Source organism: Muscardinus avellanarius (genome assembly GCF_963383645.1).
Source record: "Muscardinus avellanarius genome assembly, chromosome: 3".
Classification (NCBI taxonomy): Eukaryota; Metazoa; Chordata; class Mammalia; order Rodentia; family Gliridae; genus Muscardinus; species Muscardinus avellanarius.
This window is the reverse complement of record NC_137788.1, coordinates 122,424,919-122,450,582: the sequence shown is the minus strand read 5'-3', so window position 1 is coordinate 122,450,582 and position 25,664 is coordinate 122,424,919. Positions and strand designations below refer to the sequence as shown.

Genomic DNA, 25,664 nt, shown 5'->3' with positions numbered 1-25,664 from the left:
CTTCTCTGATCCTGTCTAAAGGGAGTTCTATAAGTTTCCTGGACCTGTGTATTGACCTCTTGCTCTATGTTTGGAAAATTTTCTGCTATTACTTCTTTGAAGAGATTATTGATCCCTTTGGTTTCACCTTCTTTCCCCTTCTCTATTCCGCTTATTCTTAGGTTAGCTCTCTTAAAATGGGCCCATTTTTCTTCAATGTCAAATTCCTGCTGTTGGATTGTTTTTTCTAAGTTATAAATTATGCGTTCATTTTTGGAATGATCATCTTCTAGGAGTTAGATTCTACTCTCCTTGTGGCCTAATCAACTTCAACTGTTTATAGTTTGAATTGATGCCTTTACTTCAATTATTGTATCCTTTATTTCTTTTAGACTCTTTTTAAATTCTTTTCGAAGGTCCTGTATTATTTCTACATTTATATTCCTGATTTGATCTTCTGGAGATCTCTGAATTTCTTTGTTATCAGGTTCTGATAATATGGAGTTGTGGGCGTTCATTGTTCCATTGTTATTCCTCTTTCCCATGATTTCAGATGTTTGTGCTTTCTGGGTTCCTCTCTCTGTCACCACGACTTTACTTAGCGTGTTTTGGATCTCGAGTTTGTGGTAATCTCATCCGCCACTACTCCTTTCCTGGGTTGGACTGCAGAATCTCAGACCCAGCGATATGATCAAAGCTGCGCAAGTCCCTTGGGGGGCAGTGCTGGGATTTCTCCTTTAGGGGTCACAATTTCACTTACGGTTGTTGAGCTTGCTGATCTGGAACTTCCGCTGCTGGGCAATATGGCACTGCTGTCACACCCTCGGCCATGAAGCTGGTGTATTTGAGCTCCGTTTTGAGCCCCTTGAGGGCATGATGAGCTTGGCCACTGGAGTTTTAGATGTTCTTTGTGCTGAAAGAACTGCTTAATTCTACCCGAATGAACCGCAGCTGCTCACTTCAGCTCCTTGTTTACCTTTTCTGCTCTGGAGCTTGGTGCTGTGAGGCAAGATGGCGCTGGCTCCGACACAATACTGGCTGTTTTTTTCTCATCTCTGGTTGTTCTTCTAGTCTTCTTTTTATCTGTCCCTTGTATTTACATTTTTTATTTCTCTGCTGATAGTGTTTTCTGGCTATGAAAAGTGCTGATTTTGTGGAAATAGAGATTGAGTGTTAGCAGGACTCATAAATGCTGGTTTTCGGTCGCCATCATCCTGCTAAAACTTTTAAAATTTAATTTCTAAAATGATTGAAGCCAGATGTGGTGGCACACATCTATAATTTCAGCAATTTGGGAATCTAAGACAGAGGACTGCAGGTTTGAGGATAGCCTTGGCAACATAGTGAGACCCTGTCTTAAAATAAAAAAGTAAAAAGGGCTGGCTTCGTAGCTCACTGGTAGTTTATCCCTGGGTTCCATCCGTAATATAGCAAAATACTAAACTAAACAACAACAACAACAAAAAACCCCCACAAAAATGGGGATGATGCGTAATCTGTATTTCCTCTTTAGAAAAATATCTGTTCAGATCATTAATCCATTTTTGGTTTGAATAACTTGCTCTTTTACTAAGTTTTTGAGTTCTTCATATATTCTAGATTATTAATTCTCTGTCATATGAAGAGCTGTCAAAGATTTTGTCTTCACTCTGTTGATTATTTCCTTTGTTGTTCAGAAGCTTTTTTGTTTGATGTAGTCTTATTTGTCAATTCCTGCTTTTGTATTCTTAGCTATGGGAGGACTATCTAGGAAATTACTGCCAGTGTCAATATCTTGAAGAGTTTCCTGAATGTTCTCTTCTACTGGTTTCAAAGTGTTTGACCCATCTTGCATTTTTGTTCAGGGTGAAAGGATAATAGTCTCAAATAATAGACTTATTTCTCTGACTTAGTTTTTGGTACTTTTGTTGGGAATCTGTTGGCTGTCAATGCATAGTTTATTTCTAGTCCCTCTATTCTGTTCTTTTGGTGTACATGTCTGTTTTTATGCCAATACCATCCTGTTTTTGTTGCTGTGGCCCTGTACTGTATATTTATTTATTTATTTATTTATTTATTTATTTATTTATTTATTTATTTATTTATTTATTTTGGTGGTACTGGGGTTCCCGGAAGCCCTTCTACCTCCGGACTATACTCCCAGACCTATTTTATATTTTTATTTAGAAACAGGGTCTCCTAAGCCAGCACATGCGGCTGGCTTCAAACCTGCGTGATCCTCCTGTCTCCGCCTCTCAAGCACGGGAATTACAAGCATGCGCCACCATGCCCGGCCCCTGTACTGTATTTTTTAAATCAGGTTATTGTGATGGCTCTAACATTGCTATTTTTGCTCAGAATTTCTTTGGCTAGCTATTTAAGGTTTAGTTTTTTTTGTGCTTCTATATGAATTTTAGAATATTTTTCTGTGATTCATGTCATTGGAGATTGCATTGAATCTGTAGAGTGCTTTCAGTTGTATGGCCATTTTAACAACATTTTTTCATTCCATGAACACAGGAGGCTTTTTCTCTAGTGTTTTTTTTTTAACTCTTCCTTCCTTCCTTCTCGCCCTCTCTTCCTTCCTTCCTTCCTTCCTTCCTTCCTTCCTTCCTTCCTTCCTTCCAATGGAACACAGTGGCATTCTACCTTAGCCTTATACCTCAGCCAATTTTATTTCCTATTTGGAAACAAGGTCTCGCTAGGTTGATGGAGTCTTTGTAATTTTTATTGTAGAGATCTTTCATCTCTTTGGTTAGAATTATTCCTAAGCATTTTTATTTTTTGAGACAGTTGTAAATGGGATTTTTTTCTTGGTTTTTACCTCAGTGAGTTCATTATTGATGTACAGAAAAAATACTAGTGTTTGTATGTTGATTTTGTATTTGGCTACTTTGCTGAATTTATCAGTTCTAAGAGTATTCTGGTGAAGTGTTTAGGGTTTTCTAAGTATTGAATCATATTACCTGCAAACAGGAAAAATTTGACTTCTTCATGTCCTATTTCTATCATTTTTATTTTATTTTCTTACCTGGTTGCTCTGGTTAAAATTTCAAGTACTCTATTTAATAAGAGTACTGAGAAGAGACTCTTGCTTTCTTCCTGATTTTAGAGGAATTTCTTTCATCCTTTTCCCATTTGGTATGATTTTAGCTATGAATTTATCTAGCTTTTATTATATTGAGTTATGTTCTTTATATATCTAATTTATTCAGGGCTTTTATCATGAAGAGATGTTGAATTTTATCAAAGTCTTTTTCTGCATCTATTGAGATAATTATGTGATTTTTATCATTCATTTTACTTATGTTATATAAATTATTATATTTATTAACTTATATATGTTTAACTACTCTTGCATCTCTAGAATAAACTCAACTTGTTCATGGTTATATGGTCTTTGTAGTGTACTGTTAAATTCAATTTGCAAAGATTTTATTTTGGATTTTTACATCTGTATTCATCAGGCTATTATGTCTACAGTTATTTCTTTTTGTTGTTTCCATAATCAGGTCTTGTTAACAAGGTAATTCTGACTTTGCAGAATAAGTCTGGAAAGGTTCTCTTTTTATTTAGTAGAATAGTTTGAGGATCATTAGTGTTAGTTCTTCTTTAAGATTTAGCAGTGAATCTGTCCAGTTGTGGGCTTTTCTCTATTGAGATTCTTTTTTTTTTTTTTTTTTTTTGCGGGTCTGGGGTTGGAACCCAGGGGCATTTGACCTCCGAGCTACACCTCCTGCCCTATTTTTTATTCTTTATTTTGAAACCAGGTCTCACTGAGTTGCAGAGGGCCTCACTAAGTAGCTGAGGCTGTCTGCGAACCGTTATCCTCCGGTCTCAGCCTCCCGAATGCTGGGATTACAAGTGTGCGCCCCCACGCCTGTCTTGTATTGAGATTCTTTATTCCTGCTTCAGTATCATTGCTTTTTATTTCTCTTTTGGATTTTTTATAACTTTTTGGTTAAATTAAAGGTCATACATGTCCAGAAACATGTCCATTTCTTCTAGATTTTCCAGTTTATTGCCATATAGTTTTTCTTTATGAATTCCATATGAATGTCAGTGGTATTTGTTGAAATATTCTTTTTTTATCTCTAATTATATTTATTTGGTTCTCTTTCTTTTGGTTAGTTTAGCTAAGTGCTCGTTAATTTTGCTTCTCTTTTCAAAGACCTTTTTTTTGTATTGTTCTTTTAATCTCCTTTTCACTTATTTCCACACTGATTTTATTCTTTCTTTCTGTCTACTGATTTTGGACTAAGTATGTTCTTGTTTTTCTAAGACTTGAGATGTTTCATAAGGTTATTTATTTGGGACTGACTTCTCTGTCTTTTTTTTCTTCTTCACTCATAACTATAAATTTTCCCCTTAGTACTAGTTTCACTTTATCCGACAGGTTCTGGTATGTTGGGTTTCATTTTTATTTGATTATAGGTATATTTTAATTTCTCCCCTCCAATATCTTCAATGACTTGCTGTTCATTAATGTTAGGTTTTGGCGCAGTAAAAAGGCAAGAGAGACCGGGTGCACTGAAAAGAATTTTAATGTGGTCTTCTCTCGGGGATAAGGGCTGGACTGCTCCTGGAGACCTCTGAGCTCCTCTGCCGCTGGAGAGGAAATGCCTCTGTTCTTAAGGTTTACATCTCTTGTGTGGGGCTACGCGCAGGAACGCTGCCCCACTCGCGACATCGCCTGCCTCACAATATCGCCTGCGATATCGCCCAGCAAAGTCTGCTTCTCCTTTTCTAGGGTTACGCCACTGCGGGGAGGGACCCAACCTATCATCCCAACTTTTTGGTGATAATGGGCAGAGTTTCGAATCTTAAAATACTTCCTGCTATCAAGGGGCATCGTAAGGGGCCCCTCGGCCAGGAGAGGTCGGGTCCTCCAGAAATGGGCAGATGGGCGTATGGCTGCAGCATGAGTCAGGGGTTACCCTGGACAGCTTGGTGATGTGTGCTCGAGGAGATGTTAGCAGACGAGGAGTTACGATAGTATAGCATCCGAAGAGGGAGAGGACTGTAGTATGTGAACAAGTGGATCAGCTAAAATAAAACATCAAAGAGAATTATGCTGAGAAAAACGAAGCTTAGTAGGCCCCAACACTGTGCAAGAGAATTTGTCATGGGACTGTTTCAATGGAGCCCTTTTTAGCCGGGTAAGATGATGCCAGTTGGGGTTCCCCAGCAGTTTGGCTGCGGTAGGTGTGCTAAGGATCAGTGTGAAAGGCCCAGTCCACCATGGTTGGAGATGTTTTGGTTGAAGTGACTTGAGGAGGACTTGATCCCCTGGCTTAAGGGCCTTGAGTGCAGGGTGAGGAGCTGCTTTTTCAGCCCTGGGTTGCGGAAGATACCGGTCAGCATGTTCCCTAAGAAGGTGCAGAAAAATATGAACCTCTCAGGACACAGTTCCACAGATAAACCTGGAGTCTGGAGATTAACCAGAACACAGCCTAGTGTGGATTGGGAGTCTATTTTTGATGAATAGCTTTCCCCCATAACTCGTCAGCGGGTGAGGACGAAAACAGGAATTTGGCGTCCCAAGAACCTGCCTAATGTCCAGAAACAGCGTGGTTGTGTTAGAGAAGGATGTCTCCATTCCCTTTACACAACCGTAGGGCAGCCTGGCTACCCTCGGAGAACTTGGACACCAAATATTTGGGTTTTTTTAATAGCTATGAGCCGAAGTCCAGAAGAGGTTAAAAGCTGGAACCCGCTTGTCCAAGGAAGGGGAAGCTTACCACAGTGTAGTGTTATAAGCCAGTGCTTACTGAAACCGAAGCGCTGAGGCGGGAGTGCACGTTGTGGGGCTGTTGGGTGGAATCAAGGCCGGATGAGATTTAAGATGGCTGCTGGGGCTTGGCTGGGTAGTGAGATGGCCGCCGGTTCTGAGCGTGTATTGGGTGTGTCGTGGATGCTGGCCACTGGCTCTCAGGCAGAGCGTGGGGCTGGGTAAGATGGCCTCCGACTCTCCCGGAGAGCATGGGGCTGGGGCTGGGGCTGGGGAAGATGGCCGCTGGCTCTCTGGAAGAGAACGCGGGGCTGGGGCTGGGAAGATGGCCGCTGGCACTCAGCAGAGCTTGAGGGTGGGAAGATGGCCACTGGCTCTCCCAGAAAGTGCGGGGCTGGGGTTGGGGAAGATGGCTGCTGGCTCTCAGCAGAGCTCGGGGCCGGGAAGATGGCCACCAGCTCTCCTGGAGAACGTGGGGCTGGGAAAGATGGCTGCCAGCTCTCCTGGAGAGCATGGGGCTGGGGCTGAGAAGATGGCCGCTGGCTCTCAGTAGAGCCTGGGGTTGGGAAGATGGCTGCTGGCTCTCCTGGAGACCGCGGTGCTGGGGCTGGGAAGATAGCTGCTGGCTCTCAGGCAGAGCCTGGGGCTGGGGAGATGGCCACTGACTCTCAGTAGAGCCCAGGGCTGGGAAGATGGCCCCCGGCTCTCCTGGAGAGCATGGGGCTGGGGAAGACGGCTGCTGGTTCTCAGCAGAGCTTGAGGCTGGGAAGATGGCCACTGGTTCTCCCGGAGAACGCGGGGCTGGGAAAGATGGCTTACGATCTCCGGTCTGGGCAGGCAGGGGGTGGCGGCGGCGGCGGCGGCAGCGGCAGCACACGGGGCTGGGGCTGGGGAAGATGGCTGCCGGCCCTCAGGCAGAGCCCAGGGATGGGAATATGGCCACCACTCTCAGCAGGGGCTGGGGCTGGGAAGATGGCCGCCGGCTCTCCTGGAGAATGTGGGGCTGGGGAAGATGGCTTATGGTCTCCGGTCTGGGCAGGCAGCATGGGGTGGCGGTGGCGTAGGCGGAGGTCCTGGAGCTGCAGTGGTCCTGGAGTGACTGGCGGGGTGGGAATGGTCCCAGCAGATCGAGCACCCCAGCGGATCCAGGCGGATGTTTCTGCCAAGACTGCCCAGAGTATGCTGCAGCAGCGGCAGCAGCAAATTTAAAAAAAATTAAATTAAATTAAAATAAAATAAAGTAATCCTCCTGGGTTTCAGCACCAGATGTTAGGTTTTGATGCAGAAAGAGCCCTGAGAGACCAGGTACAGAAAAGAATTTTAATGTGGTCTTCTCTCGGGGATAGGGACTGGACCGCTCCTGGAGACCTCCGAGCCCCTCTGCAGCTGGAGAAGAAAATACCTCTGTTTTTAAGGTTTACATCTTGTGCGTGGGGCTATGTGCAGGAATGCTGCCCCTTTCGTGACATCGCCTGCCTCGCGATATCACCTTTGATAACACCCAGCAGAGTCTCCACCTCCTTTTCTAGGGTTCCGCCCCTGCAGAGAGGGACCCAATCTGTCAATTCATAAGTGTATTGTTCTGTTTCCATGTGTTTGTATAATTTCTGTAGTTTCACTTGCTAGCAATTTCTACTTTTATTCTTTTATGAACTGACAAGATACAGGAAATTATTTCAGTTTTTTGGAATATGTTAAGACTTGCTTTATGGCTTAAAATAAGATCAATTGTAGGAAAAAGTACCTTGTATTCTTCAACTGTTAGTTGGACTTCTCTGTATATTTGTTAAATCTGTTTGATCTATAGTATATTTTAACACTGCTGTTTCCTTGTTATTTATTTTTTTCATTCTAGATAATTTATTTTTTGGTTAGAGTTGGGTATTGTGGTCACCTACTTTTATTATTATTAATAAACTTACTGTTAGGGTTTATTTTTCCATTTGTGTCCAGTAGTGTTTTATAAAGTTGGGTGCTCCAATTTTTGGTCCATATGTTTATAATCATTATATCTTTGATATGTGTGTTGGGGGGGTATTGGAGATTGAAATCAAGGGCATTCTACCTCTGAGCCACATCCTCAGCCCTATTTTTATTATATTTTATTTTACTTTTTCGGTACTCAGAATGGAATCCAGGGGCATTCTACCTCCGAGCTACACCCTCAGTCCTATTTTTTATCTTTTATTTTGAAACAGGGTCTCACCGAATTGCAAAGGGCCTCATTAAGTAGCTGAGGCTGGCTGCGAACCACAATCCTCCTGTCTCACCTTCCCAAATGCTGGGATTACAAGCGTGTGCCACCACACCTGGCCTCAGCCCTATTTTAAAAATTGAAACAGGTTATTGCTAAGTTGCTGAGGGTCTCACTAAATTGCTGAGGCTGTCCTCAAACTTGTGATCCTCTTGTCTCAGCCTCCCAAATACTGGGAGTACAAGCGTGTGCCACCACGCCTATCCTTGTAATATCGTTTTGATTTGTTGCTCCCTTTATCAATATTTTTTTGCCTTCTTTGTCTCCTTTTTGGCTTATTATGTTTATTATGTCAGATATGAGTATGTGAATATAGCTACTTTTCCTTGCTTTTGATTCCATCTTCTTACAATATCATTTTCTGTTCTTTCACTTTCAGTCTATATATGTTTTTGCCTGTCAGAAGAGTTTCTTGCAGGCAGCATATTGTTTGGTTTGGTTTTTATCCATTCATCTAGTCTACTTCTTTTAATTGAAGAGTTTGAACCATGTATATTCAGAGTTCTTATTTAAAAGTATATACTTATTTCTGTCATTTTGTTGTTTTTCTTCTGTTTGTTTTGATTTTTTATTTATGTTTGTGTCTTCCTCTGATTCATTTTGCAGGTTGAATATATTAGCAGTGTTTTTTTCCTAATTCTTTTTTGTTTCTCTAGTGTTGTAGTGAAATTTGTTCTTTTCTATGCCTTAAGTATTGTATTATCTGCTGGTGGTCCACAGGTGAACGGGGTTGCTGAGGAGGAGTTGGTAGACAAGATGTTTTTAAGATGAGTGGAGGGCTACAGCTCACTCAGGCATGTAGCAAAACTCCCAAGTCTCATCATAGCTTTTATTTCAACAGAGAACAATTAACAAAGCATAAGCAGTGAAGCATAAGCCAAGAAACAATCAGTTCAAGCTGGAGATATCTTTAAACTTTTGGTTACATTTCTAAGTAACTAAACATAGCATGAGAACTTTGCCTTTCACATGCCTCTCAAGCAGATATTTATTTCTCTCTGTCCTTGAGGAGTCCTATACTGAGAACTGTTTGAAGTTTTTTCTGTTCTAACTTGATGGGTGTGCAGATCACACCAGGCCTTTCGGCAGAACATCCTCATCTTTCTGGGGTCATGCCAGGACGTGGCTTCCATCTACAATTATCTTTTTTCCTTTTTTGGGTGAAGGAATCTCTTGAATATTTTCTATAATGCTAATTTAGTGGTCATGAATTCTTAGTTTATACCTATCATGAAGGATCTTCTTCCTTTAAGTTCACTTTCAATTTTTAAATAAAATTTCTTATCACTCTTTTATTTATTTATTTTTGTTACTGGGGATGGAACCCAGAGGCATTCTATCTCTGAGCTAGACCCCCAACCCTATTTTTTATTCTTTATTTTTTATTTTTTTTCTGGTGGTACTGGGGTTCCTGGAAACCCTTTTACCTCCGGGCTATACTCCCAGACCTATTATATATATATATCACTCTTTTTTATCTTTCAATTTCTTCTTGCTTTTCTGATCTTCCAAATAGAAACAGTTGCTTTATTAAAATTTTTAAATTTGTTATAAAAATTTTGGCCACTGTTTTCATCTGTATTTGCTCTGTGACAACATGTTTCTGATATTTTGGGGGGAGAATTTTACATTTTTCTTTTCTTTTTTTTTTCTTCTTTTTTTTTTTTTTGGTGGTACTGGGGTTCTTGGAAACCTTTATACCTCTGAGCTACACTCCAAGACCTATTTTAAACTTTTTTTTTTTTTTTAAACAGGGGTCCCTTAAGCCAGTGAGTCTGGCTTCGAACCTGCGCGATCTTCCTGTATCCGCCTCCCAAGCTTGGGATTACAAGCGTGTGCCACCACGCCTGGCTCATTTTTCTATTTTGTTTACCTTTTTTTATCTTACAGTATTTTGTTTAGCTATAAGTACCATTATGCTGAACAAGTTGAATTTTCTTGGGCCAACTGTTTTGTACAAGGTTCTATAGGGAGGAAGCATAGATTGCCAAGACAGTCTCACAGCCTGCTAGTAGGTTTACACAACTCTTTGTTGAGCAGAAGTCTTCCTGTAAGTGTGATTTTTGTGCCTCGTTCTTTATATAGCATTAGTTTTTTAGCTTTTCGGTACCAAATCAGGTTTGGGTCCTTTTGCTAACCTTCTTGCCCATCTTCTACATCTGCTTTTGCAAAGAAAGGATATACTTTTGCATTTCAGTATCTGTCACCTACAGGATGTATATTTTTTATGTATCTTGATTTGTGTATGTGTATGGTGCTGGGGATTGACCCCTTGTACACACTTGGCAAGCACTCTACCACTGAGTATAGTCCCATCCACCTTTACTGATATTTTCTAAGGTTTGTTACCATTGGGTACTCTTGGCTTCTGTGATTTATATTTAACTACATGCTTTCTCCCTAATCTTGGAAGCTTTGATTAGTGCTTTTGTATATTGTATTATCTGTGGATTTTGTCTGAATCTTAGTTTCAATGAAAATCTCATTTGTGGAACTTGGTTATTGTGACTTTTGGATGAATTCCTATTCATAGGAAAGGGGGGAAATGTTGACTTATGTCAACATAAGTTTTGGGGCACTAATAAGACCTGGTTTATAATCTGGGAAGGATAACGATAAGATTGACTTGTGGTTGGTGTCTGTTATTTATCCAACTACAGTATATAGCAATTAGAGATACTTAATTGGTAAAATTGCCATCCCAGGAAAATACGGGATAAATAAAGAATTGCAGTAAAGGGCTAGAACTAAAAGGATTCTGGGGCTAAATTACAGATGACCAACCAGTTAGTTTTGGAACATATCTCAACAATGCTTTCTATGGAGTGCTGTCCTCATATAAAACCTAAATCTAAGCTTAGTTCTAATTTCTTAAGTTCCTTTTTTACCTTTTGGGTATTTCCTGGAAGATATTTTGCTTTCTTCACAATGATTAAATCTTTTTCCTGCCTCCCCCTGATCACTATAACTTGGTGTCAGTTCTTTTTTATTTATTTATTTTTATTTTTGCCATCATGTCTAGCTTTATTTAGTTAAAAAAATTTTTTTTATTGGTGCATTGTAGTCAGATATCTTAATGGAGTACACAATGGTAGATTACTCAGCATCTTTACATAGAGATTTGAAATATTGTTTAACATTTAATATAAACAAAATTTGATGCTTATTTTAAAAGTCTTATTTTGTAATCTTCAGTAAAAGAGAAAAAAAGAAAATAGAAAAACAGCAAGTACTTCTGGGGATGGTACTGGGGGTGGAACCCAGGGGCTTTTCTACCTCCAGGCTATACTCCCAGACCTATTTTCTATTTTATTTGGAAACAGGGTCTCACTAAGTTGCCAAGAGTCTCACTAAGTAGCTGAAGCTGGCTTTGAACCTGTGTGATCCTCCTGTCTCGGCCTCCCAAGCGCTGAGATTACGAATATGTGCCACCACGCCAGGCTAATGTATGAGAATTTTAAGGTAACTTTTAACTTCATAGATACCTAATGTCTAATTTGACATTTGTGGAGAATATAAACCCTTCAGCACAGTCTACCTAGATTATTTTATATATTTCAGAAAAGAATAAAGGGCCAAATATGACACAGAGTAACTTCTACAAAAGCCAGATCTAATGTTTGAGATATGAGATTATTCATATTTCTAGTTAGGGAGAGACTATTATATATTATTTAATTTTGTGCAGTGTAATTTTTCCCCATTGTTATTGAGGTCTTCCCTCAGGAAGCCTACAAATAAGGAGTTTTGTCTGTCAAAATGATGCTACTGATGTCATTATTAGTATTAAGATATAAATTTTTAGTATGGAAGTATTCCTTGTTAGAACCAGTTTATATGACATTTTAATATTACTCAAGAGGAGGTAAATTTTCTATTCCAGTATTTGGTCATTCTAGAGTTCAAGATGTAACTGATACATTTCTCTTTGTGTCACGTACATTTTCTAGTACCTTGAATCTGTAGAATGGCAGGTTAGCTGTGTTCAAAGTCTGGTTCTAATTAAGCTCTATGAAATTTTGTGTATCACTTGATAATTAAATGTATACATCAGGGCATATAAAACTAAATTTCCTTCAGAAACTCTTAACAATGTGAAGTGAATGATTTTGGTCTATGCCACAAATTACTATCAAATATATACATATGAAAAGATAAATTGCAAGAGAAAAGTTACTAGATCTATAACCAAGTCTTGGTTTTAAGGTTTTCTTTTAAAAAATATAAGTGTTTAGTTGGGTATGGTGGCGCACGCTTGTAATCCCCGCGCTTGGGAGGCAGAGACAGGAGGATTACGCAGGTTTGAAGCCAGCCGCGCATGCTGGCTTAGGAGACCGTTTCCAAATAAAAATGTAAAAATAGGTCTGGGAGTGTAGCCCGGAGGTAGAAGGGCTTCCAGGAACCCAAGTACCACAAAAAAAAAAAAAAAAAAAAATATATATATATATATATATGTGTGTGTGTGTGTGTGTGTGTGTGTGTGTGTGTGTGTGTGTGTGTGTGTTTATAATTTGAATTTTTTATTGGTGCATTGTAGTCATACATCTTTTTTTTTTTTTTTTTTTTGGTGGTACTGGGATTCCTGGAAACCCTTCTACCGCCATGTTACACTCCCAGACCCATTTTATATTTTTATTTGAAAACAGGGTCTCTTAAGCCAGTGAGGCTGGCTTCGAACCTGTGCGATCCTTCTGTCTCTGCCTCCCAAGCGTGGGGATTACAAGCGTGCGCCACCACGCCCAGAGTTGTCATACATCTTAATGGAGTGTAAGATGATGGAGGCATACACACACACATCCACCAACTAGCACTTATCCAATTCTCGCCCCATTTTCCCCTCTCCCATTTTCTCATGTTTGGCCTCGTGATTGCCTTTGATATGTTTGTGAATGTACATCCTGTGCATTAGAGGATTTCCCTCTTGCCCCCTCCCATACCTTCAGTTAGGTCGTCTTATTTGCTCCTCTATAGGACTCCTTCTTCATCTAGAGTTCCTCCTGTTACCCATTTCTCCCTAGCTTTCACATATTAGGGAAAGCATCCAATTTCTTATTTTTTGTTACTGACTAATCTCACTTAGCATAATGTTCGCCAGTTCTATCCATTTACCTGTAATTGTGTTTTTCTTTACGTATGAGTAAAATCCCATTGTGTACATATCCTATAGTTTTGTAATTCATTCACCTGTTGATGGACATCTTGGCTGGTTCCATAGTTTGGCAATGGTGAATTGTGCAGCTATGAACATAGATACATATGCGTTATTTTAGTACTTTGGTTTCCATTCTTTTGGGTAGGTAACCAGAAGTGGTATTGCTAGATCATATGGTAAGTTTGTTCCCATTCTCCTGAGGATCCTCTGTACTGTTTTCCAAAATGGTTGCACTAATTTGCAATCCCACCAACAGTGTATTATAATTCCCACTTCTCCACATCCTCGCCAGCATCTGTTGTTGTTTGTGTTTTGAATGATTGCCATTCTAGTTGGAGTTAGGTGAAATCTCAGGATAGTTTTGATTTGCATCTCTCTGATTGCTAATGATGTTGAGCCTTTTTTCATGCATTTATTGGCCATTTGAATTTCTTCTTTCGTGAAGTGTTTATTTAGTTCACTTGCCCATTTTTTATTGGGTTATTTGCTTTTTTAGTGGTGAGTTTCTTGAGTTCTCTGTATATTCTAGATATTAATCCTTTATTAGAGGAATAATTGGCAAAAATTTTCTCCCATTCTGTTGGCTCTTGGTTTAAGTTCTTGATAGTTTCCTTTGCTGTACAGAAGCTCTTCAGTTTCATGCAATCCCATGTATTGATCTACCTTTTAGCTTCTTGTGTCTTTGGGATCTTGTTGAGAAAGTTTTTATCTGTGCCTATGTGTTGCAGTGTTGGACCTATACCCTCTTCAAGGAGTCTCAAGGTCTAATTTCCAAGTCTTTGGCCCATCTTGAATTGACTTTTATGCAGGGTGAGAAAGTGGGGTTTACTTCCATTTAAAAATATGTATATGCACCACAGATTTCTGCTGTTTTTCCTAATATATTATCCAGCAGAGTTTTACATGGTCTGGCCGTACTTGTTACTACAGTAGTAGAAGAGTAATTCTTTGCTGTCCTTTAAAATAAGTAATCAAATAAATAAATAAAGCTTTGATATTTTTTCTTTCAGTATTGTTGTCCAGACATGATAAGTAACGTTTTAGGAGTGGCTAAAACAGAATTTTCAAATACAGCAAATAAAAATAAGTCTGTTGATTCAGAGAAAGGAAAATTGGTTATGTTAGTTAATGAATTTTATTATGGAAAACATGAAGGAGATGTTCAGGAAGAACAGAAGACTCACACAACCTTTAGATGCTTCAGTTGCTTGAAAATTTTAAAAAATAATATTAGGTATGTAAATATTTGATTTCCACTTAAAAATTGAAATTTATCAATATAAATGTTGTATCTTGATCTTGCATTTTCTGTACTATTGCAGATAAGCAATTTTAATACTTTTGAACACTTTCTACTACAGACAAGTGCCGACTTATTGTTGAAAAGCTTTTGTTTTAGAATTTGATTTCTAGGTCTTCGTACTTATTTCTTTCACATAGCTTAAGAAAGGACAAAGATTATTTTAACTTATTTTTTTCTTTTAGTAGTAAAAGAAAGTAGTAAAAGTAGTAACTTTTGTTAGGTAGTTTTTATTTCCTTGCTATCTTTGATTATTTTTTTTCTTCATATTACAAGAAGTACTTCTTCAGAAGTATCTAGTTTGGCTTTCTTTATACTAATCAAATCTTTCAGTTAATACTTAAAATATTTAGATCATTTAAAGATATATCAGTTCTTGGAGACATGTCTGTTTTGATTTTAACATTTGATATAACAATTAGAGATTTTATTCTCAATGGAATTTTAAAGATTATATATACAAATGCTTTATAGTTTAGGAATTCATAACTATAATTCTTTGTGTTATGTGACATTATGAAGGTATGTTATGTAAGTTAGTAACAAGAACAAAGTAATAAGACACATTGAATGACATTTTTCATTGATTATATAGCCTGATATAGTAGAAAATGTTGTTATCTACCATTTTTTAATAAATTTTCAAAAGTTCATCACAAATTTAAAGTTTTACACTGGGCACTTTTATACTTATCACTTTAATTTTTCTTTTTTTTTTGGTAGTGGTGGTACTGGGGTTCCTGGAAGCCCTTCTTCCTCCGGGCTACACTCCCAGACCTATTTTTACATTTTTATTTGGAAACAGGGTCTCCTAAGCCAGCGCGCGTGGCTGGCTTTGAACCTGCGCGATCCTCCTGTCTCTGCCTCCCAAGCGTGGGAATTACAAGCGTGCGCCACCACGCCTGGCTTACTTATCACTTTAATTTTTAACCTTACAATTTACTTTATCATATATTCTTCATGCTTTCTGAGAACTGATTATTTTTAATGCATTTCAAAGTAAGTTGTAGATATCAGCTTTTTATTCTTGATTATTATTATCTGTAATTAGCATTTTACTAATAACACTTCTGTGCTCAGTGTTTCTTTTCCTGCCTTATGTGATATGCTCTTATAGCAGTTATTAATGTTTTTTTTTTAATATTAATGCCTTATAGTTTTTAAAATTCACATACTTTATTTTCAAGTTGTTCTGTGACCATCATTGTAGGAAATTTTTCCTTTGCATTCTCATATATTGATTTAGAAGTATGAGCCACAGATTGGGGCTCATACAATATTTGAGAGACTTCAGCTAACTGGTTTAGGAATTCTTTCATATAGATATACTTAAGTGCTTAAAGTTGTAAGCTGAAATATTATTGGTTCTATATGTAAATATTTATCCAAGACAACATTTTCCGTAGGTGTTTGTAGAGCTTGTGTTAAAACCAAAGGAGGGAAATATACTTTCAGGTGTATCATAACCTGGTGTAAAGAGAAAATAAATAAATATGTTATATCCTTCATGATGATTGTTATCTGGATTGATGACATTATTATGTACCAAAATTATTTCCTTTAGGTCATCTAGTTCACTTTAGTAGTTGACCCAGTCCAAAAATTGTTTTGATTGAATAACTTTACTTTCAAATTCAGCAAAAAGGTTCAGTAAACTCTTTTAAATAGGTATTCCCATTTTATTGCACTCTCTGCTGTTAAAGGTCATAGTTCCTGCTCATAAGAAGACTTTTAGGGAAGATGAATAGTAGAATGTAAAACTGAAAAATGGACATTGTTTACAAAGGGCACAGTCTGCAAGTTAAAATGAACAATCTGTGCTAACAGTAAACTAGTATCATTAAATAAAACAAATGGTTATTGAAACTGTAGATATTAAAATTTCTATTACATGCATTTAAAAAAAAGTAAAAATACCAGTAATTTGTCTTTAAAGCAGCTGAAGTCTATTATATATCCTCAAGACTTTAAAAGATTTCTCTCATGACTCTAGCTGCTTTTGGTTAGGGTTTCCTTTAAGTTTTTTTTTTTTTTAATTTCCTTTTTTTTTTTTTTTTTTGCATTAGGAGTTGAACCTAGAGGCATTCTACCTCCAAGGCAGCCCAATTTTTTATTTCTTTATTTGGAAACAGGGTCCCATTAGGTTTCTGAAAGCTTTGCTACATTGCTGAGGCTGGCTTTGAACCTGTGATCCTCCTGTTTCAGCATCCGAAGTACTGAAATTACAAGTGTACGCCACCATGCCTGGCTTGTTTTATTTATTTATTTATTTATTTATTTATTTATTTATTTATTTATTTTTAGTTTTTTGGTGGTACTGGGGGTGGAACCCAGAGGCTTTCTCCTTCCGGGCTATACTCCCAGACCCATTTTATATTTTATTTGGAAACAGGGTCTCACTAAGTTGCTGAGAGCCTCACTAAGTAGCTGAGGCTGGCTTCGAACCTGAGTGATCCTTCTGTCTCAGCCTCCCAAGCGCGGGGATTACAAGCATGCGCCACCACGCCCGGCTTTGGCTTGTTTTAAAATATTAATAGTACATCAGATATGGAAAAGAAGCCTGCCTTGAATATTGAGTAGGAGTTAGAAAATTAGTGGTATTTCAGATTAATTGCATTAATAAGTAAAAATGAAAAGATATGCACTTAGCTACTTAATGTGATGATTTAAAATACATACTTTTTTTAGAGGTCTTTTAAGACATATTAGGTTTTATGTTGAGTAATACTCTATTTTTATCATTTAGGTTCAGTTACTTATTGGTGAGATTTTCTTTTTTTCTTCAAATCTGAATTTTTGCATCTATTGACAATCACTTATAGGTTTATGAACCATATGAAACACCATTTGGAACTTGAGAAGCAGGGCAGTGAGAGCTGGGAAAAGCACACGACCTGCCAGCACTGCTATCGTCAGTTTCCCACACCGTTTCAGCTACAGTGTCACATCGAGGGCGCACATACTCCCCATGAGTCTTCTAGTAAGTTACAAAACTAAGTGTTGAGTGCTGCTGGTTTTGACAATAAAAACTGTGTGTAAACCTTAAGTCTGTTAGAAAAATAAAAAGTAGAATTTGGAATTTTGGGGGGTAATTAAAAAATAAAGTTTTAACTTTTATAAAGTTTTAATTAAGATTTGTTAAAAAGAAGTTAAAATTCTCTCTTGCAAAGAATTCTTTATGGCAACTTCCTAGATATAACCTGGCCAGTATTCATGGGGGAATTAATTAAAAGTCTCAGATCATAGTTTTTAAACTTGAAATTAATATTGTTCTTATAAACTTTAATTAGAGAAGTATGCTAGTAGTTAAAAATTGGATTTTGGAGGTAGTTAGCTCCAGTTCAAATCCCAGATTATCCACTTGTTGTGTCTACATGAGTTCAGGCAAGTTACTGCTTGAGTATTGCAAAAAATAATAGAAATGCCTTCCTTATTGAGTTACTATAAGTAAAGTGTTTAGAACCATGCTTGACATCCAGTTAACAAACTATTAACTGTTCACCTCTGCAGAGCTACTGCTGCTACTGATATTATTATTATTATTATTAGATTTGTAAATTTTTTTTTAATATTTTTGCTTAAAATTTAATATCTTTTTCTTCTAACTTTTAGCCATTTGTAAAATCTGTGAATTATCATTTGAAACAGAACATGCTCTGTTACAACACATGAAGGATAATCATAAACCCGGTGAAATGCCATATATCTGCCAGGTACACACATATTTTAATGTGTTTTAAGTGTTTGGTTTGTTTGCTTATTGGTTTTTTTTTTTTTTTTTTTTTTTGGTGGTACTGGGAGTAGAACCCAGGGGCTTTCTACCTCCGGGTTATACTCCCAGACCTATTTTATATTTTATTTGGAAACAGGGTCTCACTAAGTTGCTGAGACCTCACTAAGTAGCTGAGGCTGGCTTCGAACCTGTGTGATCCTCCTGTCTCAGCCTGCTTATTGTTTTAATTATAAGTTTTAAACCTACTAGCCAAAGGTCAGCAAATTTTCTCTCTGTACAAGGCCAGATAGTAAATATTTGAGGTCTTGAGAGTTTGATCTCTGTTGCAACCAATCAACTCTTCCATTATAGCACAAAGGCAGCCATGGATAATAGTGAATGAATGGATATGTTCGTGTTTCAATAAAACTTTATATATATGAAATTTGAATTTCATTTAATTTCATGTGTCATTAAATATATGAAGCTTTTATTTTTAAACATTTAGGTAAGATTCGTTACTAAAAGTAAAGCCCCTCATAAATAATTTATGAGTAGAAAGTCTCTTGGCATAACTCATGGATGTATGAGGTGTTGATTTGGCCTCTAGGCTATTGACTCTTCACCTCTGTGCTAGACAAGAAGAACTCTGCTAGGGAAGGGCATACACATGGACTTCACCATAGGGAAGAATTAAGTATGTGTAGGTACAGGGAATAAAAATTCTGTGAGTTAGGAAGAACTCTTATCAAATGTTTTGGAACCAGGGTTCTTTCAGAATTTGAAGGAATAGGAAAGCAAGAGAAAGATAAATTGCCACTGCTATAGCCTGTAGGCCATTTAAAATTTAAAGGAGAATTCTGTCTTATATAGCAGAAAAAACATTTTATAGGACAGAAGGTGCCAAAGCTTGAAATTCAAGGTAAAATACAGGATGGCAGACAAATAATCTAATAAAAAGAATATTTTGGAAACATTTCTTTATTTTGAAAGATAACTTCTCTGTCTCTCTTTTGGTTCTTTTATGGTGGGTTTATAAGGTAGTCTTCTTGGTTGTGGGTCTCTGAATTAACAGCACATGATGGTTTTCTAAACCTAAAACAGTGCTCCATCACTGTTATTTTGTAATTGCATATGAGTTACAAGTTTTCGATTGAAGCAAAACTTTTCTATTTCTAGGTTTGCAATTATAGATCATCATCATTTTCTGATGTAGAAAATCATTTTAGAACATTCCATGAAAACACTAAGAACTTACTATGTCCATTTTGCCTCAAAGTTATTAAAATTGCAACACCCTATATACATCATTATATGAAACATCAGGTGAGATTTACTAATTCTTATTTGTTTATATTTGAAAAGACTGAAAGGCTCAGAATGTTGTTTATATTTGTTCTGTAAAGGAAGCAGAGTTGTTCCAAATAACACAATTAATTTATGATTTATGATGCATTACTTGTGAAACTTCTACTGTGTTTCTTTTTGAGTGATGGTGTGTTCGAAATAATGAAAATTCTGAAAGATAGCTAGAAATAAGTAATGCAGGATTGAGAGAAAAGTGAGGTGAGTGGAATATATAAAAGATCAAATATTTTGGGATCTAGGAGTAGGTATAAGAATGGTTTTGAAGGGAGTTATTAAGAGGTAGGAAAAAATGAATTTGTACTGAAAAAGAAAAGATAGAGGACTCATAATATTGTTTTTCTCTTTCTCTTCAAACTTTATTTCCACTTTCTAACCTCCTGTAATTATGAGAAAATGTCATTATTGACCCAGGGTAGACTTTTTACAGCTATGTGACCAAGGCTTGGTCAGTATTTAAGCTCTATTAGAGAGAGCCACATTTAGATCATAATTTGTTTTCTGGGTGATGTTGCCAGTTCTGCTTTATAATATTTTGGACTCAGTTTTAGTGCTTGTATCCTTCCTTGAAATTCTGATGTTATGCTTATTGCTCCTAAAACAAACCATCTCTTGTTTCAACTAAAAATATTGATGCAGTACTAATTCCACTATTGAGTGCTTGAAAGAGCAACAATGTCTTTATCAAAACTAGAAAGATTTACTAGATTTGATTATGTGAGGTGTTTGCTAATGCATTAAAGAACTTAGTGCATTTTCTTATCATTGATTAAACTAGCATGCCAATTTATTCATTCTTGGTGCTCATTTTGCTGTCAGTTTAAATTGTTAAATAATCATTATCAGGGTGGGCGTTGTGGCACAGGCTTGTAATCTCAGCATTTGGATCACAGTTCAGGGACAACCTCAGCTACTTAGTGAGGCCCTTTACAACTTTTTTATTCTTTGGGTCTGGGTGTGGAACCCAGGGGCATTCGACCTCCTAGCTACACTCCCTGCCCTAATTTTAATTCTTTATTTTGAAACAGGGTCTCACTGTGTTGCAGAAAGCCTCATTAAGTAGTTGAGGCTGTCCGCAAACTGCAATCCTACGGTCTCAGCCTCCTAAATGCTGGGATTACAAGCATGTGCCATCACACCTGGCTTACTTTTTATTTTTTATTTTTATTTTTGTTAAATAAATTTTTATTGGTGCATTGTAGTCATACATCTTAATGGGATAAAAAACTTGTGGAGATATACACACACACATCACCCAATCAGCTCCTACCCAGTCCCTAACCCTTCCCTCCCCCTCCCTCTTTCCCATGCTTGGTTTCCTATTAACTTTGATATGTTTTATTTTCTTCCATATATGGTCAAGTTATTTTTGACAAGGTTTCCAAGAACATTTGAAGGAAGTAATAATCTTTTCACTAAATATTGTTGAAAAATAATAACTACATGAAAAAGAATAAAATTGGGCCCTTACCTAACACCATATACAAATATTAACTCAAAATAGATAAAAGACCTAAATGTAAATCTTAAGACTATAAACTTTTAGAAGAAAACCAGGGTCATAAAGCTTCACAACATTGAAATTGGCAGTGATTTCTTGGATATGATTCCAAAGGCACAGGCAAAAAAAGAATAAACAAACTTCATAAAAAATAGAAAACTGTTGTACATTCAAATCTCCAAAGATTTTTATATGACCAATAAACACATGAATATCACTCATCATTATCATAATATAACTAATCATTAAGGAAATACAAATAAAAACTATAGTGAAATACTACTTCACATTTGTTAGGATGGCTACTTAACATGAATTACCTTGCTCCAGCCCTTTACCTTGAGTCTGTTACTATCTTTACTTGTGAAGTGTGTTTCTTGTAAGCAGCAGATGGATGGATTCTGGTTTTTAAATCCATTTTGCCACTTTATGTCTTTATATTGGGGAATTGAGGCCATTTACATTCAGTGTGATTATTGGGAGATAACTTTTAATTCCTAACAAGTTAAGATTTTATTTCTGTTTGAAATACTGTTTATTCTTCTTTGCTTAGTTGTGTGCTGGATGGAAAATCTTGTTTCTCTGGTTCTGGTGTGTGTTACCTATTTCTTCTTTGTAGTTAATCTCTTTGAGTATTTTCTCTAGCACTGGTTTTGAAGACATAAATTCCTTCCGTTTCTGTTTGTCATGGGAGCTTATTTCCCCATCTAATTTGATAGTTTGCTGGGTAGGAAATTTTGGGCTGGAAGTTGTTTTCTTTCAAAATTTGGAATATGTTACTCCAATCCCTTCTGGCTTTCATGACTTGGTTTGTGAAGTCTGGAGTGATTCTAAATGGTTTGCCTCTGCATGTCACTTGGCCTTTGGATTTTGTTGCCTTTAAGATTCTCTGCTTGGCTTCTACATTGGTTATTTTTTATTTTGAAACAGGTTCTTGATAAGTTGCTAAGGCTGGCCTCAAACCTCAATCCTCTCACATGGAATTTAGGTTATAGGTTTGTGCCACCATCACTGGCTTATTTATCATTTTTTTGTGTTGGGAACTTTCATACCCTTCTCTTCTAGTTACTTATTAAATATGTAACAAGTACATAAATATAAATATATAAAAAATTTACTGGGTATGGTAGCACATGCCTGTAATTGCAACTTCTTGGTGGGGACTGAAGCAGGAAGATTACAAGTTCAAGGTAAGCCTGGGCAACTTAATGAGACCCTGTCTCAAAAAATAAGAAAAAGGCTGAGTATATATGTGGTATGTGTGTGTATGTGAGTATATACACATATTTGTATATGTGTGTATATGAATGTATTTCTTTAAACTCTAGTTATTCTACCATACTGTAGAATAGTAGAACTTATTCTTATCAAACTGTATCATGTTACCCAATATTTGACCTCTCCCTAGCCCCATTCCCTCCTACCTTCCTATTTGACTTTGTGCTTCTATGAGATATCTTTTTTACCTAACACATGAGTGAGAATATGCAGTATTTATCTTCTATTTGAATTTTTAAATGAATGTTGTATTTAAGTGAGAAGAGTGATATATGTGGCAGAGATACGGCTTTAGAGAAGATATTCTTTTATATTTATATGCTGCTTTAAATCTTTTATCTTTATATAAGCATATATATAAAATAAAATTTTAAGCCAGACATGGTGGTGCATGCTTATCATCCTAGTACTTGGAGGCTGAGAGAGGAGAATTACAGGTTCATAGCCAGCCTTAGCAACTTAGTGAGGCTCTCCACAATTTAGTGAGCCCCTGTTTCAAAACAAAAAATAAAATAGGGCTGGGGGTGTAACTCAAGAGATAGGAACCCCCTCAGAGGTTCAATCTCCAGTACCTCAATAAAATAAAATAAAAATTTTATAGTAATGAGAGTATATAGGTAAAGATTTCTGGATATTATAAAGTAAAAAGAACAGTAGTTGAGGAGTCTGGCATTGTCACTGACTGGCTATGGAACAGAGATTTTTGAGTTCTCTTGGACCCCCTCCTATTTGTAGAGCAATAACAGAAGAGGATATTAGGAGGGACTCAGGGAGTTTTCAGCTAGCAGTAGATTGGGATCAGTTGGTCTGTTTTATGCCCCCATATCCATATTGTTCATTGAAGTAGTAACTGGCCACATTTGGCTATTTTAATTAAAATTAATTAAGAATAAATAAAATTAAAAGTTCAATTTCTCAGTTACACTTGCTACATTTCAAGTCCTAAGTAACCATATGTGACTAGTGACTACTGTGTTGTGCAGCACAGCCTTAGAACATTTTCATCATTGCAGAAAGTTTTATTGGCCAACATTGCTTTGTATAAGCATTTCTATAGCATACCCTTTTTTGAAATGTCTGTTTAGATTTATTTGGTTTTAGGGAGTTTATTTTACCAACTTGTCAGTCAATAGAAGATAGCAAAAATTTTTAAATAATTTATTTTTTTCTAGGAGGAATAAGTAGCATAGCTCATTTTCATAATATGTCTGTAGATACTTTAAGTTTATAATTAAAAACACTTTCACACCACAATGGCAGAACTTTTATTAGAAGCTGTTAATAGAAGTCTTACATTTGATTTCTGTATACAAACACTTTTATTTTTTTTATTTATTGGTACATATATAGTCTCACATCATAATGTGAGTCATATTGACAATGGCATACATTCACACAGTACTTGGTGCCCTCCCCCCATTCCCCTCCTCCCCAACACTGAGTGTCCAGGTTGACCATGCTACAGTCACACTTTTATACACATTCGAAAGTAGCTCTTCCATTAATCAACCTCAGCCTTCTTCCTCCCCTCCCCTTCCTTTCTGGCTTTGCTGAGGTTTCCCCTTTATTATCTGGAGTCCCTCTGGTACCTCTAATACTCCTTAGTTTAAAAAACATATGTCCCTTCTCTTTCTGTGCTTAGCTGATCTCACGTAATGTAACAAACACTTTTGAAAACCAAATCCTAATATAAGTTTAAGAATAATGAAATTATATTTTTTATGTTTATGACATAAATTGTTTATGACAAGAAATAGAAAATTATTCCAACTAAGTTTGGCAGTTTCAGGATACAGGATTTATAGTTACTACATTTCTTATGTTCTTTTTCTGACAGAAAAAAGGAATACATCGTTGTACAAAATGCAGACTGCAATTTTTGACATGCAAGGAGAAAATGGATCATAAGACTCAACATCATCGAACATTTATGAAACCTAAACAACTAGAAGGATTGCCTCCTGGAACAAAAGTGAGTTCAAATATGTTATATTGTAGCATTTTGTATAATAAAAATGAACTCCTACCTGGTTTTATCTATTGAATATAATATTATAAAAATGACTGCTGATATTAAAATTTCTTTTAGATTTTATTATTTTTATGCTTAGAAAAATTTCTAACCATTATTTTTAGTTCAGTGGTAGGTACTATATTGGAGTGGTATTTCTTCATAAAAGTGTACTAATTAACTGATCTCCGGGTTAGTGGGTTGGTTCAATATTATATAGACTAATATTGAGCTATCCCAGTGGACAATGTGTATATCCGCTCTAGCAGCTTAACTGTAGAATGCTTGATATTGGGTATCTTATTTATCTTTATATCCCCAGCATCTAGTATATGTGCCTTGGATGTACTACTGCATTTAAAGTTCTTGACGTATGTTGAAATTGTTATTATTAAGTCTACTCTCAGAGATGCATTTTCTGCTGTTGGACAGCATTATGTTTTAATGAGCAAACACATGTCTGACAACATACTGATGATTGTAATTTGCTTTTCCCTTTTGCCTTATATACATCTGTTTTCTCTGACTTCTTTATATACAGTCAGCTCTTGAATATTTGCTCCAGAGGAGGGAAACAGAGACATGGATAAACCAAAGTGAAATAATCCCCAAAACATTTATATTTGGCTTTGGGTACTTACCTTTGAATGTGGGTATGTCTGTTATTTGAATTAACTAAAACAATATAAAGCTATGCTCTGAAGACCTAGAGCAAGAGAAGTTATCCAGCATCCTTCCCTGCATTCATTTCTTGCTGGAACTAGAATTGCAGAACACTAATGTAAGCAGTACAGTCCTCTCTCATCTCTCCCTTTATTATTATTAATGATAGTAATAATATATTAATAATAGTAATAATAATAAATGTTTTTATAACACCTTAGAATTAGGCTTTGAGTGTACTTTTTTATTTGTTCTCTTATTTGATCCATACAAAAATCTAGTAATGTAGACAATACAAGTATTGGCCTATGTTATAGATCTGAAGAGACATAAAGAAGAGAAGTTACTTATTCGAGATCACATGTAAGATTTAGCCTCAGGTCTTTTGATTCGTGGTCCAGTGTTTTAGTATAATATACATGCACCTATATTTCATAGGACCTCCTCAGATTCTTCAAATATATGAGGAGAGTATACTCAAATGATTAATGAGATGTTGGTAGGCAATTGTTTTTCATTGTCAACAAACAGATATAATTGAATGTTTTTCCTTTCTCAATACTAAATGATAAGCTACGTATTAGTTCCTTTTAAGAAAATTCTAAACATTAAACTTCACACAGTGTAATGAATTGATCTAACCCCTCTCATGACATTTGTAAGCATAAATTCTGGGCAATGAGCCCCTGGAAGGAAGAGGTCAGACGTTAACTATCGATCTGTTTGTTTTGTAGTAGTT

At 36.7% G+C, this 25,664-nt stretch overlaps 1 protein-coding gene across 1 annotated transcript in view; it reads left to right on the top strand.

The window, feature by feature from the left end:
• ZNF280D (zinc finger protein 280D) overlaps positions 1–25,664 on the top strand; it is a gene marked incomplete at both ends in the record, with an annotated part of 87,121 nt that overhangs the window by 18,836 nt on the left and 42,621 nt on the right. The window contains 5 exons of the mRNA XM_080691626.1: positions 14,106–14,329; positions 17,218–17,375; positions 18,008–18,108; positions 19,287–19,433; positions 24,089–24,223. Coding sequence (XP_080547752.1) covers positions 14,106–14,329; positions 17,218–17,375; positions 18,008–18,108; positions 19,287–19,433; positions 24,089–24,223 — 765 coding nt within the window. The remainder of the gene's footprint in view (positions 1–14,105; positions 14,330–17,217; positions 17,376–18,007; positions 18,109–19,286; positions 19,434–24,088; positions 24,224–25,664) is intronic.